Raw genomic sequence first — 13408 nt, forward strand, 5'->3', positions numbered from 1 at the left:
TGCTAAGCTTAGATATGAGACTTTGCCAAACTTTCTCATCAAGTGTTATTGAAAAATTAGATTGTTCATTACAGAAGAGAGCTAGCAAGAGAAGGAATATATAAAAAAGAGGAAGAAGAAGCCATCACCATTAGAACTACTACTCTTCCAAATTTTCTAACCCCTTCAATTTTTTTTTGTGAAAATGTGTTCCCTCATCTCCATTGCTAGTGTGGTGCTAACTAGTAAGGAGAACTAGAGATAGTGATCCAAAAAGATCATGCACACCCCCATTTTTAATAACTTAGAAAAGGAATATGTGAAGGAGAGGAGGAAAAATCACCTAACAATCCCACATCAGATAAGGCACTATCCATTTGGGAGAACAAGGAGAACAAATCCTACACCCTGGTGCATTAGAGAAGATGAAATATTTGTATGACACACACGCTAAAATAGATTATGTCCAACTGATGGCCAAAATATTCAACCTTAAGTTGAAATATTTCATTTCTATATTCATTGGGTACATATTTTCTTAAACATAATGCGCACATATTATCATTTAATTTGTTGTTATACATCACCAAATTGTAAGTATTTTGTTAGCATTAACATTTATGGTTGGATATTCACCAACAAGAATAAATTTATTTTAGTGTATTTCACATGGTTTTATTGTGAGATTGAACAAGATTATGTGGTTGAGTTGAGATGTGGCTTGAACACATCATTGTGTCTTGTTCAATGTGAAAAGCCCCACACACCACACTTTTTTTATTACTAATAATGTTCAAGAATTCAGTATTGACATCATGGTTTCATTATTATGATCCAATGTTGCTCGCTACACAATTCCTTGGTCTCTTGTGAAATCATCGACTAGAAAAATCATGTTAACTCCACAATAACCAACATTCTTTGATTCTTATAAGTATAATTTCCTTTTGATGGATGTGGGTTTATGATTTGAAAGTGGCTTGAGTATTAATTGTTGTGTAAAATTCAAAGGATAGAGCCACACAATTACAATACAATTTTTCTTGTCATATACATAGTAGTCCATTATTATTGTTTGTCTCATATGTATTACTTAATCCCCCTTTTACAAACCAACCTAGATCCATCTTAACTCTGGGTCTATCAAGCACCGAGAGGGATAATATATCTCAAGGTGAAAACCTCTTTTTTGAGTGCAAAACTTGAGGAAAGGTTTTCACCTCGAGAGATTTGATCCCTCTCTATGCTTGATAGATCGAGAGTTAGGATGGATCTCAGTTGGTTTAATACACGCACACACACATACACTAAAGGAAAATTGAAAAGGAGTGTTGACACCTTTAAATAGGTTATATTACATAAGAATACCATTAGCAAAACCATGGGTTATCAAAATCTAGAACCCAAAAACCGCCAATGGTAAATTGACTCTAGGACCTCAATTTTACTTTTAAACAATCATAACAATTTTTATAACCATTAGTATGTTATAATTTTTTAATTTTATTTTTATTTTAAATAATTTGACCTCTCCAATTTTATTTTTAAATTTTTACCTATAATTTATCCGAGTCCAAATCTATACATAACATTACAACACCTCTTCCATACTACATTGGAGAGTGCCTCTTGGCACAACAATGAAAACAAGAAAGCCCTGCTCAAACTCCATTGTATTGATTAATAACACACTATAATGATTTTCTATATTTTAATTTGACGATATTTATTATGAGAGAGTGTATATTTCCACAGTTATTCATATTGAGAGAAATTTTTGAATGAAAATGTGTGGAGGATTTTTATTATGTTTATATGAGCTACTAACTATACTTTGAATTGTTTTTGGGACTACATTCAAATAGTTGTTTGTGGATTGGAGTTGAGCCCTCACACAAAGTGACTCCTTATGTCATCATTGTGTTGATTTCAATCATATTTTGGATGGTAATTGATGAGTAAAGATGGGTTTCCAAATTACATTATTGTAAGAATACACATCCTTTATTTTGTCTAATATGTATCATTCCTACAAAGTAGTCTTTTATAGTCTAATAAGAATTCAAGGTGATAACTATTTTTCTTATCGTATAATTCACATAAACATTGATGAGACAATTTTGCAATAGGTCAATTGTCTACAAATCAATGAGTGGTTTACCAAGGGAAATTATGTTGTTTTCAGTAATACCAATGGGTCATTTCATCTTGACAATGGTTAGGGAATTATAAGAAGGTCCCAAGAAATATAGCAAAGCTTCTTGAGTTCATGTATGGTAAAAGATGTGTTGAAATACCACATAATACCTTTCTATTTGATGTTTGACCATGGGATATCATTGCCATCAATTGGTTATGGGCATCAATGATGGGTCTAAGGGCTTAGACCATGGCTAAGAAGGAAAAACAAGACCTTATGCAATAAAATGGACCTTCTAGGCCTCAAGCAATGTGAACTGGGACCTCCAAGCTAAAAACATGGCATCCCTATGGTGTCTTCAATACTCAAGTGGTCTTTTAGGCGCCACTAGCTGCTTTTGGAGAAAGTAAATAGGCCTAGGGATTTTGACAATGCACAAGATAGGAAAATAGATCCTAATGCTAAGTGTTCCTTATGAAACATAGGTCCCCAAAATAGGTCCTAATGTTAAAGGAAATGTGTTGTAAAGTTATAAATATGTGTAATAGAAATATATGTGCATTCGTATATATTCAAAAAAAAAAAAAAGAATGAGACTTCCTTTGTTCCCCTAAGTGTTTGGATAAATTGGTTATTTTGGCTTTAACTTAAGATTGATGAACATAGTATTTAAGATTGCAAAACAAATATACATTCATTTTTCTATTTCATAAAGTTCATGAAAAGAAAAAAATTATCATATTAAATTTATAATTAACTCTTTATACTAAATTTTTTCCCTCGTTAAAAATTTCTTATATTCGTTTATTTAAGATCTCATATCATCAAGCCCCAAGGGTTAGCTCAGTTGGTCAAAATCAGTTCCTCACCGTCAAGAGGTCACAGGGTCCATTCTCCCTGAAGCCCTTGGGGTTAGGCCTAGCTACTGGGCCGCGGGGCTAGATTCCCTTCGGGGTCGATCAACCCAGCTTTTTCTAACACCACCCGTTAATCAAAGTGTGAAAAGAATATCATATCATCAAACTTCACCACCCGTTAATCAAAGTGTCTGTGAACCACAACCTAAAGAAAAGAATATCATATCATCAAACTTTCAGGAAATAATTCTTTTTAAATATTAACACCATTAATCATATCTATATTTATCTTATTATTTTAAAATTATTCATCATTCACTTATATCACAATTTTTTTTTTACAATCTTACACTCATTCCTAAAATAATTAAAAAGTGTGACATCGTTAATGGTTTTCTCACTTCATTGCTTACCCATCATTACATGAAAATAATTTTAATATATACAAATATTTTAATTTTATGATTTATTAATTTATAAAATTTTCATTTCAATTTCCTTTTAATTAATATAATTATAACATATAAAATAATCTGTATAACAAATTATTATTTTATAAATTTCCATTTCAATCTAAATTTTTATATATTATATTATTCTCTTATCACCTATGGATTAATAAATTTCCATTTGAATCTAAATTTTTATATATTAATATTATTCTCTTTTCACCTGTGAAATATTCCATTATATTTTTTATCAATGCGATATCTAAATCCAAATTTGATATCTGAGTTTATTTTCTCCTTTCAAAAAAGTCCACTATAATAAATCTCTGGTCAATTTGATATCTTATTCCAAGAGCATGCGGTGTGCACATGCACACTTTGAAAAGGAAAAACTTTAAAATAATAAAATTATTCCAACGAACGAAGTTTCTCCTATCAGATAACTTTTAGAATAATCCTTCTCTTCTCTTTCCTCGTAGGTCTTTTTCATGAAAATGGAATCCCTGTTTTCTTTATTTATTATTTGCAATCCATTTGTCACTAAAATCATTTCTTTCATTCCTAAAAAGCTTTGAAACATATGAACATATCGTGTTTAGTTTTAAACTCATTAATATTTTGTCACTGAAATCATTTCTATCGTTTTTAAAAAAATTAAGATATATTTTACTAACTGCAAAAATAAATCAGAGTGTTTTTTTTTTAATTGTTAAATCAAATTTAGTTTTAATGAAAGTTAATTTTTATAAACAATATTTAAGAAATATTATTACATTTATTTTTAAAAAATAGCATTATTAAAAAATAATCATATTTTTAATTTTGGAATTTAAATAAATAAATAAATAAAATCAACTCATAGAAACACTAAGTGGTTGATTGAAAATAGAGGTCTCACACTGACTAAGGATATTAGGTGTTAGCAGCTTCTCGAATTGCGTCGTCATTGGTCAAGAGATTGACATAGGACATACACCCTTTCGAAATTATGCAGTCACCAAGTGGTTTCAGTTATAGAACACCTCAAGGGTCTTTAAGAAATGGACCTCCTTGTGTGATTTTGCACAGTGGATGCATGAGAATGATAGGTACATGAATATTTCTTCAGTGAATGATGCAAGAAATAAATCACACCATGGTAGAAAGAAAACATTTCTACTTAGCTTGATCCCCAAGGCAGGGTGGAAGATGCGGAATTCTTTTAATATCTTCCATATTCCTTATTAGGAAGTTTTCTTGGGTTATGGGGTTTCCAGCAAAATGTTTGACAAATCTCTCCAACGAGTGGAGGCTACTCCATCATGTAGAGGTCCTGGAAACTTGGTTTCCAAGATTGTCCCAATTTTTGCCAGATCTTTGTCCGAGGAATCTCTTTGCATAATGGTTGAAGAAGAGGGTTCAGTATTTTCGCTTGCTTCTAGCATCCAGAAGCCCACAAGAGTTCTTGTGGGGGAAATGAGACTCCTTTCTGAAGGGAGGTAGCTCAAAATGGCGAACTGCATGAGATTATGACATCAAGAGAGATTCTTCCATCTCCCTCGCTGCCGCGTCTAAATGGAGGTGCCAAGGGTAGGGGGAAGCCTTGGATTTGAAGCCCAAATCCTTCAAGGATGCCCTTAACCCTGGTTCTAGCTCTCAAACTTCAAAAGCACTCTCAAGTCAAGCTTTTGTGGTGGAGCAATCTAAGGACACTCCAAAGTTGTCAATGAATGTTATTCTCTCAAGGATCAGGGTAGCAGATTACAAACGTAGGGTGATTATATGTTGCTTTAATGGGTTTTGGCCCTCCAGATTGGTTCACATCCCAGAATGTGGATTTCTCTTTTGTTTGAAAGTTTTTTCGTGGTTATCTTCAAGGATATGGAAGATTTCCATAAGCTTTTTGACGAGGGATCCTCGTTCTGGGGCTGAGTTGGCCTTCTAATTCAACCATTGTTTCTAGACTTTAACCCGAATACTATGAAATCTCTAACCACTCTAGTTTGGGCAAGGCTCCTAAACTTACCTCTTCACTAGATTCGGTCAGAGATCCTAGCAAATATCAGAGACTCAATAGATCGCTTCATCAAGATGGACAGTGATAGATTGGCTCAAGGGATCATCACTTTTGTCCAAATTTGTGTAGAAATGGATCTTAGTGAAGGTCTTCCACACAAAATTATCCTCATGTGTGAGGGTAAAGAATTTCACCAATCATTGGACTACAAAAACAACACTTTCAAGTGTAGAACCTATCAACACCCTAGGCACCTTCAGAGTTCGTGTCCTTCGGCAATAGGGACATTTGGCACCCAAGAGCCAAAGAAATATGGCCATTGATGGAGGGACCCAAAAGTTGCTTCTGACCCCAAGAATGTTGCAGATCATAAGAAGAGCGATGATCAACAAAAAAAGTCACCCCTTGACAACACAACATCTCACCCCTCTATAGAGGGGTCCCTGACAATAAAGATCAATGATAAGGATTCAACAATGACAATACCGACAATTAGTGGGAAAAAGCGTACCCATGAGTCTGATCACTTAGACAATGAGAAAGAAATAGTAGTTAGAGCAGATTCATCAGCTTTTGAGCTTTCTCAAAATATCGTGGAAACAACTCCACCTTCAGCTATGTCTGATAGCTCTAGAGGTTGGACTGATGTAAGAAAGAGAAAGGGTAAAAAGGAAAAACCCATGAGTCAATTTGGTATGTAACACCAAATGTAAAGAGCCTTAATGCTGAAATGCTATCTTGAAATATCTAGTTAGAACTTTGCACTCCCAAATTAATCTTTTTGATAAACATACATTTAATATAAATCTTTCTTTTATTAATAAAAAATTTAAAATGGATTAAAAAAAACAATAATACTATAAATCAGACTATTAATAATAATAATAATAATTTCTCATCTCTTTCATGTTCCAGGTTCCTTGGATCCATTATGACGGTCTTACTCTGTTATTTTATATTTTAATGGTTTGGGATGACAATATTGATTTTCATTGTATCAACTTTCTCCTAATGAAATATGACAGTTTTGTAAAACAGCAATAATACTATAAAAATTGACAGTTTAATCAGATTAAATCAATAATAATAAATATCAACCCATTTATAATAATAATAATAATTTCTCATCCCTTTCATGTTCCATTTATAATAATAATAATAATTTCTCATCCCTTTCATGTTCCAGGTTCCTTTGATCAATTATGACGGCCTTGCTCTGTTATTTTAATGGTTTAGGATGACAATATTGACTTTCATAGTATCAACTTTCTCCTAATGGAATATGACAGTTTTGTTTCATTAAAAAAAAGTGATTCTTCATCAATTAGTACGCTCTTTAAACGAATTATATATATATTAGGCAAATTCTAGTGAGAGAGTGCTCTCTAGAATCATCTAAAAGCTTCAAGCTTTGAAGGGAAAAACCCCTGTCACTCACATGTTGAAAACAAGTATAGCACCTGTCAAAAAACCAGCACCTGTTAAGAAACTTCTTAAAATGCTGACCATGCTAACATGCATAAAGCTGACATGGATTTCACACTGGGATCAGAGAAGAATCACAACTTTCCCTGTTAAAGCAAAAATAAATCAATGATGTGATGGTATAAATGAAAACTGTTCCCATGTGATCATGAAAACGCCATGGAAACCTTGTCTCTGACAACTGCTCTTCCTTTAATAAAAAAAAAGCTTTTCCAAGCAGCAACCAGGGTTTTCCCTCCAGGAAGTTTACCTTCTCTTCACGTGTTCTGTTTGGTAAACTGGTAAATCATACTTTATGTTAGATCACTCAATGGAAATGATGAGGAATCTACCTTGCTGTGCAAGTATACAAATACTTGATGAGAATACACATGCTACATATTCCCAGGAAGCAGTCCAATCTATCAGGACTCTCACAAAGTGACAATTACATGCTTTGAATTATTCAATAAGGCAGCCTGTTTCTGACTGTTTGAAAATAAATATAATATACAGATACCCAAGACATCAATACACTTGCTTGTTTTTAATTACAAAGCCGTCTTTGCAAGCGTGGATACGCGTAAACCACTATTGCAGATGGTATCATATACATTTGCAAGAGTGGATCGAGATCGTTCATGTGACATAGGGAGAATGCTGGGCTGTTATCCACCTAAATTTGACTCATGTTTTGTCTGATCCAGCCATTAGATTCCAGCCACCAGCCCCTGTCTTTTTCATTCATTGTTATATAGAGAGGTGTGCAGGTTTGTGCGTAATACAGTAGGCCAGGGGCTCTTATCTTGTGAGTTCTCAGATAAGGTGTTGTCATGGGTTCAAAAAAATCTGCTAGGAAGCCATTGGAATTGGCTGAATTTGTCATTTGGGTATTGTTAGGGCTGTGTGTAAGCAATGGATCGGCTCAACTTAGTGAGAATTTTTATGCAAAAATCTGTCCCAATGTTGAATCCATTGTAAGGAATGTTGTTTCTCAAAAGTTTACTCAGACATTTGTGACAGTTCCTGGCACATTACGACTCTTCTTCCATGATTGCTTTGTTGAGGTATAGGACGTGTATTAGTTCAAAGCAATGAATTTGTGATTTTGCTTGAAATTGAAACTGTTTTCTCTTTCAGTTTTGCAAATTGTTGAAGTTGTTATTAGTATTGTTACATGGGTTGATAATAGATATGTGGTGTTCACAATAGTAGTAGGTCAACTGATCTGATTCTCGTTTGGATCTCTACACAGGGATGTGATGCCTCAGTGATTATTCAGTCTACATCAAACAACACTGCTGAGAAAGATTTTTCAGACAACTTGTCATTAGCTGGTGATGGATTTGATACTGTCATCAAGGCCAAGCAAGCTGTAGAGAAAGTGTGCCCCAACAGCGTGTCTTGTGCTGATATCCTAACCATGGCTGCCAGAGATGTTGTAGCATTGGTAAGTGATCAGCATTTATCATAGGGCTTGGCTTCTCTTCAAGACAAGAATATACAAATTAATGAACTTGTAGTGCGGAGTCAGTTAGATGGCCATTGGCTAAGCATTTCATCCACACAAAGTGATAGACAATCTATGTGGATCTTCCCAATCACTATGAGAATATGGTGCCTGATAACTGTTTGTTAAAACATTGACCCCAAAAATGATTTGCCTTATGTAGTTTTGTATTTTAGTAATTTTAGGACCAGCTACTTTTGTTCAGTCATTAATTTTATTTTGATCTTCTCATTTGCAGGCTGGAGGCCCACAATTCAATGTGGAGTTAGGGCGACGAGATGGATTGATATCCCAAGCCTCCAGAGTCAATGGAAACCTGCCAAAGGCTTCATTCACTCTCAACCAACTAAATTTTCTATTTGCAAGGAAGGGTTTGAGTCAAACAGACATGGTAGCTCTATCTGGTAAGTATCTGCAATACCTCATTTCTGATTGCCTAGTATACCAGTAACTCTTCTACTCCTGCTTCCATTAGTTCAACCTATTAGCTTTTTCTTTTTTAAAATTTCATAATGTTTTATCACACCAACTCTAATACTCCATATCTTATTCCAACTAGTTTATCTAAGAAAATACAAAATTTCTGTCTGATACAGAATTGCAAGTGTTTGTCTGTTGTTGCTTGTTTTTAGCTCATGAACAGATCACTATTATCTTCATAACTTAAACTTGGCCTTGGAGACACAGACCAGTTCCTTTGTCTGTTTCTATTGTTCTATTGCAATATCAAATTGATTTCTCTGGAAAGGAGAATGCTTTTTTATTCCCAGTTCTGTTCCATGACACATTTTGAATTTTAAACTGGGCAACCATATGAAACAACCGTATACTAAACATTTCAACATCTTAATGGTAATTGATGTCATACATATATGAGGTAAATGGTATAACCTTTTATGGAAATTTCATTGGAGAACGAAACTCTACCTCTGAAATGAGAGAGACGTAACTATTTTTAAATCAATAGTTGTGGGAGAGATTAAAAAACCATTGAAGTTTTTCCATGAGGTTTAGATTTAAACTTTAAGATAATGATGAAAATCATTATTGAATGTTTATTTTTTGAAGTGTTTACTTATAATAACTTAAAATTGCATAATTTACACATATATGAAACCTTTTATGTTATCAAAACTATACATCAGGTTAAGATTTTAGACCTGCAAAACCCCAGTAGAGGTTGGACGTTGGATAAACATGGTTCTCTGTGTTTTGCAATATGGATTAATAGCATGAATCTTTATCATTAGTTATGTGATAGTTGACTAACACCTACAAGTTTTAGTTTAATGGACAATTGTGATTCCCACAAAATAATAGATATCAAAGCATGGAAATCATGATTGTAAGTGGTATTAATGGTATTAGAACATAGCTCATTAGTATTATACAAACCCAATTTACCCTGTAGAGAATGTTAAATATCAACCTTTTGTGAAAATTATTAGAAATAAGATAAACCAGTACTCCCTTGTGTTCATCTCTGGCCATATGATCATTGGCTAGGTTTGTTCTCACTACAATAATAATCCCTAACCGTACCATTATTTGGACTTGGGAAACCAGTAAAGTTATTTTATTAATAACTTACAAGTGGTGATTCCCAACCGTACAATTATTTGAACTTGGGAAACAAGTAAAGCTATTTTATAACTTACAAGTGGTGATTCCCAACGGTACAATTATTTGAACCTGGGAAACAAGTAAAGTTATTTTATTAATACCTTGCAACTTGCAAGTGGTTTTCAGTGATAAATTATTTTTAGTAACTTATGTATTTTTGGTGTTTTTACAGGAGCCCACACTCTGGGATTCTCTCACTGCAACCAATTTGCAAACAGAATCTACAGTTTCAGTGCTAGTACATCCGTGGATCCAAGTCTGAATGCGTCCTATGCTACTCAACTTCAACAGATGTGCCCTAAGAACGTGGACCCGACCATTGCTGTTAACATAGATCCCACAACTCCCCGCAAATTCGATAACGTTTATTACCAGAATTTACAGTCTGGAAAGGGGCTTTTCTCATCTGACGAGGTTCTATATACAGACCTGCGCACACGAAATGCTGTAAACAAATTTGCTCAGAGTTCAGATACGTTTAACACGGCCTTCGTGAGCGCCATGAGGAACTTGGGGCGTGTGGACGTGAAGACGGGATTCCAGGGCGAGATCAGACAAGATTGCAGCCGATTTAACTAATCCTACCGGACCTGCATTGCGTTGCATTTATTCTTTTGTATTTTCTATGGGAGTTAGTGGAACGAGACAATGGCAGTTGCTTCTTTCCTTTTCATTTCTCAATAATCCCCGCGGCCTGCTGGGGTAGGTGGTTTCTGTGTTGGGTTGTGCTCAAAAGACGTGCAATTACCATTAACTAATAAAGTATGGAAACCATACTTTATCCATTGGATTTTGAATGTTTGGCAATCATATAAAACTGAAGAACATGTTTTTTTAAACTATACTGTATAATGACATCATAGAACGGCAATGAGTTGGTGGTGTGGTTCAACTGTATATTTCTTCATTGCTTCCTATTCCAATTCGGAATCCAGACAGTTGTATTGCAATATATTTCAAAATTCAAATTTAACATCTACTCCCATTCAAAAAGTGATGCAAACTTTAGTCTCGTGATGAATGCGATGTGTGATAGTAATGGATTGGGAAAGAATATATTTGGTAAAGTTAGTTTGCTTTTTTATATAACGTATATAGAATGTTCTATTTTGGGTTTTTACAAAATAATTGAGAAGATAACACAACTATAAAGGTAAATGTTAAATACTAAATAAACATAGTAAATCATCATTTTATATTCAAGATAATTATATAATTAAAAATATATATATTTTATAGGTATATTGGAGGAGATTTTATTATAAAAGTTTAGATAGTCATGTTTCCATTATGAATATTTTTAAATTTTATATAAAAATACGAATAAAATATCATTTTTATTTCATATATATATATATATATATAAAAGATGTAGTTTGTTTTCATTTTAATATAAAAATTTTAATAGTAATTTAATTTAGAAATAATAAAAATAAGTATGTTATTGGATAGTTTAAGACTTTCTATGTGTTGTTCCAAATATTTTTTATATAAATTATTAGCTTTAAAAATTGTCTCTGGACACATATCCAAATGAAATGTGAGCAAAAATAGACTGTTATAAACTAAGCACTAAAGCAAGTAATGCCTAAAGGTATAGTCTTCTTTCAACCATTGAATAATTAAGAGGGAGTTGCCCAAATTTTGTATAGGTATCAGCGTTTTTTCAAGTGCTAAAGTCATAGTTATTGTTTGTACTATTTAGCTTAGCCAATCCCAACTCTAAAAGAAAGTGTGTATGATTAGGGGAGAGGAAGATAGGTCCGGAAACCTCTCTCTTGGATGGACTGCCTTTGAGATTTTTGTGAAAAATCTCAATTAAATAATAACTTGTTGAAGTTAGATAACATTGATTTTTTAATTTTAACCATAGCTAGAAATTTAATAACATAAATATAAAACACAATTTCACATATATAGGGAATTACTCCTTCAAATTCATTTTTCCATTCCCTCTTAAAAACTGGGCCACATGTTGCCAAAAAAAAAAAAATACTGCACAATTACTGAAATAATCTTGCACTGAGTACAACATCTTGCTAAGAGTGTATGACCTACTATATGCATATATAGACTATCCACACAGATTGTGTGAACATTTATATGCTTAATCCATATAATTGTATGGATATATGTGGTCCTATTCATATCACAATATGGAATTTTGTACGGTTGTACAAAACTATACAAATCCTTATATGGTATTGTGTTACTAAAAAATGTCTCTTTCCTATCTGATTTTGTGATCCTAAAATTTTCTTTTTCCTATCTTCCCATGTTCTCTCTCTCTCTCTATTCATCAGTCAACCTACTTAATTGTTAGAAAATGATGAAAACCTCCACCTTGACCTATGTTTATACTTTTAGATGTGAATCTATTTTTGAGATTTCTCATAGTCAAAGTCATACATGAGATGCATAATTAACACTCAACAACTAATTATAAGGTTTTCACTTGTTTTACTAGAGTGAATCACAAAATAAAATTAGTTTTTCAAAGATATAATTTCTTTTTGAAAACATCTCGAACTACTTCTCACATGTTCACATTGAACCTATGAATAAGTTTCTTTTGAGCTATAATTCACAATTATCCCTCTTAGCAAGAAAGGAATTTTGTATCAATCCAAGTTTATGGCTAAATGCTTCAAACTTCCCTTTTTTCAAGGGCTTGGTCAAAATATCTACTACCTATTGACCCACGGGAATATATTTGAGCTTCACTCCTCTCAAATTCTTACTAAACCATGATACCATCATTCATCCCAAGCTAAAGCAACATGTTATCTCTCAAATACTCCTTAGAGGAAAAGTCATAAACTCACTCTTGAGGATAATATCAAGTAACCGCTACATGTCAGCTATGTGATTCTCTCCACATTTTGGGATTCAAAAATGTCAAAGCCAAGTGGGAGGGATGGAGTAGGAGGGTGGTGGGGGCAAGGGGTGGGGGGGGGGGGGGGGGGGGGGGGGGGTGTGGTGTGTGGTCGTTCTCGTAACTAATCCTAAGTTTGATCTTTGATGTAAGGAATAAATTTATCACAAGATTAGTGCATTCAAATAGCTCACTTAATAGTGCAAGTTCTAAAATCTTTGTATCAAGAAACACTTCTGAGGAGAAAGCCCAAAACCAAAATGAATAGAGTGAATCTGAGTGTTAGGACAAGAGCATACAAATATTATTTGTTTCAAGTGAATATAATTGTTCTAAACTTAGCTTCATCAATGGTTGTAAGATGCCAATTGAGAGAAATAACAAAATTATCAAGAATGATGTTTGATATGGGGATAATGGAATGCTTGTAATGGGTGTATTTATGCCAAAATTTTGAAAATTATCATTGTGACACATTGAAGAGTAGTGCACTTGTGAAGAGCAATGATCACGTC

The 13408-nt window shown here is 33.5% G+C and overlaps 1 protein-coding gene across 1 annotated transcript; it reads left to right on the top strand.

The window, feature by feature from the left end:
• The first annotated feature begins 7324 nt into the window (after nt 1-7324).
• On the top strand, nt 7325-10991 carry LOC149244780 (peroxidase 51-like). Its single transcript, XM_089374991.1, has 4 exons — nt 7325-7952; nt 8141-8335; nt 8634-8799; nt 10191-10991. The coding sequence occupies exons 1-4, from the start codon at nt 7719-7721 to the stop codon at nt 10595-10597; spliced, it is 1002 nt and encodes a 333-aa protein (XP_089231117.1). The 5' UTR covers nt 7325-7718; the 3' UTR covers nt 10598-10991.
• Nucleotides 10992-13408: the final 2417 nt, after the last annotated feature.

This window comes from Pinus tabuliformis, chromosome 8, assembly GCF_031772625.1.
Source record: "Pinus tabuliformis cultivar Carrire ecotype Pingquan chromosome 8, CPIR1, whole genome shotgun sequence".
In the NCBI taxonomy this organism is placed as follows: domain Eukaryota; kingdom Viridiplantae; phylum Streptophyta; class Pinopsida; order Pinales; family Pinaceae; genus Pinus; species Pinus tabuliformis.